This window comes from Cheilinus undulatus, linkage group 10 (genome assembly GCF_018320785.1).
Source record: "Cheilinus undulatus linkage group 10, ASM1832078v1, whole genome shotgun sequence".
Classification (NCBI taxonomy): Eukaryota; Metazoa; Chordata; class Actinopteri; order Labriformes; family Labridae; genus Cheilinus; species Cheilinus undulatus.
Window position 1 is genome coordinate 27,632,292 of NC_054874.1, and position 5,438 is coordinate 27,637,729.

Here is a 5,438-nt window from a genome sequence, read left to right on the forward strand (position 1 = left end):
GCAAATCGCTGAAAATGTTTGAGATTTGCTGCCCTCGGCGACGACTCAAAGGCACGGCAAGGCTGCCTGCCTACAGTCAGCCCCTGCAATGAGAGGGAAGCACCTCTGGTAATGTAAAGACACGGTTGCGATTGGCTTTACTTGTGCTGAATAGGCCGTGTCTTTGGTATACTACAGCTCCCATGATGCATTGCACGGGCAAAGGGAACTACTTCCTGAGTTCATAGTTCAACATGCTACCATGCGTGTTTAGGCGAAGTGGCGTTGAATGTGTGCACAATGTGGCCAGTTTTGATTTTAACATACTTTTAGCTCTTTAGTTTCGGTGTTCGTTTGACAACTTCTTCGTGTGTCCATTATGAACGCATCAAAGCACGCGCTGATGGGGCTGATCTATCACCACCTGAAGGAGCAAGGTTTCCACTCAGCCGCTGACGAGCTTCAGAGGCACAGCCCTCAGGTCAACTCTCATACACTCACACACATAAATACAATGTATACAGTTTCAAAACGGATTGAGGAAGGCGTCGGCAGTGTTTCACGCGCTGAGTAACAGTGTAAACGTTTAGGAAAGGAAATGGGTGGAATAATGCGTTTTTATTTTCAGACCGTCATAACTTTTAAGTCTTATCAGCTGCTGTTAGGAGTACAAACTTGGTGACGAACATCTTTAAATGAGTCCAATAGAAATAAAGTCAAAATTAGACATTTAAATCTGCTGGTTAATCGTTTGTTAACACATAGTTTATCCCAGCTGACTAGTTTCCTGGTTGGTCAAACTGAAATTTAACTTTCATTTAAAGAAGTCTAAAGGTAAGCAAAAACACTTAGAAACAGCATGAATTGAGCACACTTGATTAAAAATTGTTTCAAGGTAAACAATTAGTTACCCGTCATCAAAACCAGAGACAGGGAGGTTTGTGTTGCTTCAGTCTATATACCAGTATAACTGGCCTACATACACATTTATCTCCGTTTTTAAGATCTGAAAGAAACTGAAAAAACACACTGTTCCTATGAGATGCTGTTCTTTCACTGTGCCAGTTTAAATCTGGTTAGTAGGAAGAGGACAAAGATAAGGTGTGATTTTTATAATAGCTGTATGATAACCCCTGTAACAAGGACATAGTTCATGTGAATTGTTTTCTGCTTTTTCTGCTTTGACAAGTCAAATTGTGTGTTATTCAACCATCTAAATCTAATCATGTGATAAAATTGCGAATGTGGGAAGAGGTTATCAACTCTGAGTTTGGCATTATATCACTGTGTTGCATGTCCTGTGGAATACCTTATCAACTTGACTAAATCTTAAGCTGTTTTTTTTTTTTTTATTTTCTGCAGGAGACAACAAAAATATCTTCATCATTACTGGACATCTACAATTCATGGTTAAAGTGAGTATGCACTTGTATTTTTAAAGCAGGATTCAGACACTTCACATTTGTTATACATTAAAGAAAACCATATGCTCACTGAGTTTTGTTTCCATCCAGTAACTCTAAAAAGAAAAAGAAAGCTGACTCTAACTTTAAAGAACAAGGAAGTTCTCCAGCTAAAGGTAAGCCTGCATCTGTGTTTAAAGTGAACATGTATGGAAGGAAAGGGTCTATCTATTAAATAACAATTGTTTGTGTATGTTACACTCCTAAAAGTTTAATTTAATTGAGACATAAAAATCAAGTTAAAGGCAGGTTCATTTACACACTTCGGTGCTAAGATGTCATTGATGTATCTTTTATTATTATTTTTAAGTTGGATTAATAAAGAATTGGCTTCTGGTAAAAAGTTTGTTCCTGCTTCACTAGTGAAACCAGCAGCAGCTTCTCCAAACAAAAAGAAAGCAGTGGGCCTAATCTCACCTTTAGCAGTGAGTATTATTTCTCTTTATTGTACTTTCAGATGAAAATGAACACAGAAGTGTTTAGTTTGTTATAGTTAGTAGTTAATTACTATGTAGATCAGTGTTTTATGATCCAAGATGCTGAAATATGATAAAAAATATTCTCCCAGGTCAAAACTTCCAAGAAGAAAAGCAGCAGTACCTCTGTTAAGAAAGCTCCAGCTTCTGCTTCCACAACATCTGTGGCAGCACCACCAAAGCAAAGGAAGAGTAAAACTGCAACAAAAGTCGAGACGCAAAAAAAGAAGGTGATTTTTTTTTTATTTTCTTTGACAGTGTTGTTAAAGAAGCGGGCTTGGTCGCTGACTGTGCTGTCTTTCTCTTTTTCCTAGTCTGTGCCGGCAAAAAAGAAAAAAGACGAAGGAAAATCAGCAAAGGCATCAAAGCGGCAAACAGAAGCTAAGGCTGTGGCTGTGGCTGCAGGAGGCGATGAGTCAGACTCTGACAGCAGTCTGGACGTGGACAAATGGAAGAAACGGCTCCTGCAGATGACGGGTAGGTTTCGAAAGAGAAAGTGCCAGTGAAGGGGATGGTTTTTGTCCTGGTATGTTAAGGAGGAAAGGTGAATTAAACATGTTAAAAGCACACAAAAACAGACATTCATGTTGTTTTTCATCAGGGCAATAGAATTGTTATTTATGGAAAAATAAAACAGATATAAATATGCATTTGTATGTTTTTTTTGTTAATTACAGTTTTCTGTTACATCTTTACAACAAACTTTAACCTTATCAGAAACTTTAGCACTTTGGATCATGCATAAGGATAGAATGAGTGGTAGAGAAAGTGTAGATTGTTGAACTAGTGAAAAATAAGTTAAAGTTAAAGGGAAAAAAGGCAAACACTCATGAACAATCTCTCTTTAGAAATGGTGATTTCATACAAATGAATCTCTGTATTAAGCCTGTGAAGTTGTGTTTAGGCTTGTGCCACTCTGCCATGTTTGTTTTATGTCTTCACCATGTTTACTCAACCCACAGAAGATGACATGGCCAAGATGGACACTATCAATGCTCTGGACTCCTCTATACCCCCACCCAAGAAAACAAGACTGAGAAAACCTCGGGCTAAGCCTCCCATGAAAGCAAACTCTGCCGTTCAACCAAATAATGAGACGGCCAAAAAGAATGAAGAGGTGGAGGAGAAAGTTGCCGCAGAAACACCAGCAAAAAGCAGTCCGCTGAAGCAGAGCAGTCCAAAAAAGACGACACCTGTGACCTCTCCCTCCATACTAAGCAACCAGCAAAATGTATCAGCTGTAGAAGAACCATCAGCATCAACTGTCTCCCTGTTAAAACATACACCAAAGAAAGAGAAGAGGAAAGCTGTAACTCCCAGTGTGGAAAAGTCTTGTGAGATGTCTGAGCCCAAGAAGAAAAAAAAGGAAATAAGTGAGGACAACGCAGGAGAGAATAAAAATGAATCTGTCAAAGCTGAAAGTGAAGAGCGCAAAAACATAAAGAATAAAGTCACAGAGGAAGAGTCTGGTGATAAACCTGTAAAGAAAAAGAAAAAGCTTAGAGCAACAAAGGTAGATATACTAATAAATGAGACAACAGAAATGATGGAGGACGAAACTCAGAATGTTAATAATGTTGCAGTGTCTGGGCCAATAATGCAGGAAAAGAAAGCCAAGAAAAAGAAAAAAGAGAAAGCTGATCATGAAGAAATTTCAGAGCAAACAAATGCACAAGTAGAAAATGCACAGCCAATAGTTGAAGAAAATTCAGAGCAATTAAGTGCAGACGATGCTCAACAGATAGCTGAAGAAAAGAAAGTGAAGAAAAAGAAGAAGAAGAAAAAGACAGCTGAAGTAGAGGAAAATTTAGAGCAGTCAGCTGAAAACATCAGAGACGATTCAGAACAGATAGCTGAAGAAGAAAAAGCAAAGGAAGACACAAACAGTGGGGAGAATTTAGAACAGGTAGTTAAGGTAAAGAAGAAGAAGAAGAAAAAGGACAAATCTGATGATAACAATCCAGGGCAGGTTGTTGAGGAGCAGACACCAGAGAGGAGTGTCAGTGAGGAAACACCAGAGCAGGTTACTAAAGAGAAGAAGAGAAAAAAGGCTCCATTGGAAAACGATACAGTTCATACAGAGCCATTGCCTTCACCCAGCCCTGAACCACAAAGTCCCCAAAAAGAGGAGAAGAAGAAGAGTGAGTGGACATTAACCATGACTGACTCTGATTTAGCCGTTTTTTCAGTTTTGACTTGATCTCCTGTTCGTCTCTTTCAGAGAAGAGCAAGTTGAGGTCAGCTGAAGACCCTGAAAAACTGCAAGACTCAACAGAAACCGAAACCCTCCACACACCCGATGGTGACAGTATAAAGAAGGTATCACAAACAGTGTCCTTTACCTTTTTAATATTTCAAATAAAAGATTTACTTGGATAGCATGTTTGAATGCTAGTTTTTGTTTAAATGTTGTTTTAGGTGTTCAGATCTCTTTTAAGTGACATCTTCTTCTTTACAGAAAAAGAAAAAGTCAAAGAGACAAGAGGACGTTTGATTCTTCATCACTGTACAACAAAGGGATTCACAGTGCACTGTGTCCATCCACTTTCTAATCATATTTATACTGAATGGTTAGAAAGACTGGTTAATACTGTAGAAGAACATTTTTGGTACATTTTTAAAGTCTTTTTTTAATGTTTGTTTTATATACAATTTTTCAAACCCTGCCACTATTTTTCCATTTTATTTCCATGTGAAATTGTCATTTTAATGACATAATATGAAAAGAATCTTATATATGTGATTGTTCAGTGATTTGAATGATCCCTCTTATTATTTCTGGTGAAAGTCAAATTTAGTCATCCCCTAAACGTATCAATTCTTGCCCCATCTCAGGAGGTTATCCTGTGACAGTCCTTCAATCTCAATTTGAGAAAGAAATATCACAAAGAATAAATCAAAGCATCTATTTGACCTATTTTTTATTTATTGAAAAATATATTGGAGACTATTTTGACATTATTTAGCATTGATTTTAAAGTATGTATGCTTGTGACACGCATGTTTTCTAAAAGGAAAGATTAAATGTTTGATAAATCTTTCATATTTGCATTGTACATAATGCTTTTAATACAAATTAAAGAACATAGTTTTTTGTTAATTCTTTTGCTGAAGTCTTTTGGGTCTGTTGTCGTGAATATAAAGGTACAGAGGCAGATGGAGCATGTGTTTCTGCAATAGCCTGCATAAAAAGATGGACAACATGACACCTCCCTAAAAGTGAAGCCTGTACATTTGGAGCTCTCCCTATTTCTGCCTGTGGTAAAGGTCAGCGGTTCCTAGTCTGATACACCAGAAAGAAAAATGTATGGGTCCCATATTTAAAAAGTGAGAAATTATTCTAAATTTCTGTTGTTTTTATTTGAACCCTAATAACAAGGGTGACAAGCTAAGTACCCTGATGTTTTTTCAAAGGGTAAATTTGTGTAGTTGTTTTTAACACACTAGGGATGGAGATTGAAACCTGGGTACAGATACCTGGGTCTGTATTTTTCAAAACCCAAAAATCATTAACAGTTTA

General features: G+C 37.4%; 1 protein-coding gene across 1 annotated transcript; it reads left to right on the forward strand.

Moving 5' to 3' along the window:
- Positions 1 to 220: 220 nt before the first annotated feature.
- On the forward strand, positions 221 to 5,018 carry LOC121515906 (muscle M-line assembly protein unc-89-like). The gene is made up of 9 exons (XM_041796849.1): positions 221 to 460; positions 1,342 to 1,394; positions 1,494 to 1,558; positions 1,806 to 1,867; positions 2,011 to 2,148; positions 2,233 to 2,395; positions 2,881 to 4,059; positions 4,140 to 4,237; positions 4,377 to 5,018. Exons 1-9 carry the CDS (start codon positions 359 to 361, stop codon positions 4,410 to 4,412), a joined length of 1,896 nt encoding a protein of 631 aa, XP_041652783.1. The 5' UTR covers positions 221 to 358; the 3' UTR covers positions 4,413 to 5,018.
- Positions 5,019 to 5,438: the final 420 nt, after the last annotated feature.

Excerpts from the sequence above, each read along its gene's own strand:
- LOC121515906 (XM_041796849.1), top strand. The coding sequence starts at position 359 with ATGAACGCATCAAAGCACGCGCTGATGGGGCTGATCTATCACCACCTG. Across the intron at positions 1,868-2,010 it reads GCCTAATCTCACCTTTAGCA|GTCAAAACTTCCAAGAAGAA; the intron begins GTGAGTATTATT and ends ATATTCTCCCAG. Across the intron at positions 2,396-2,880 it reads ACGGCTCCTGCAGATGACGG|AAGATGACATGGCCAAGATG; the intron begins GTAGGTTTCGAA and ends CTCAACCCACAG.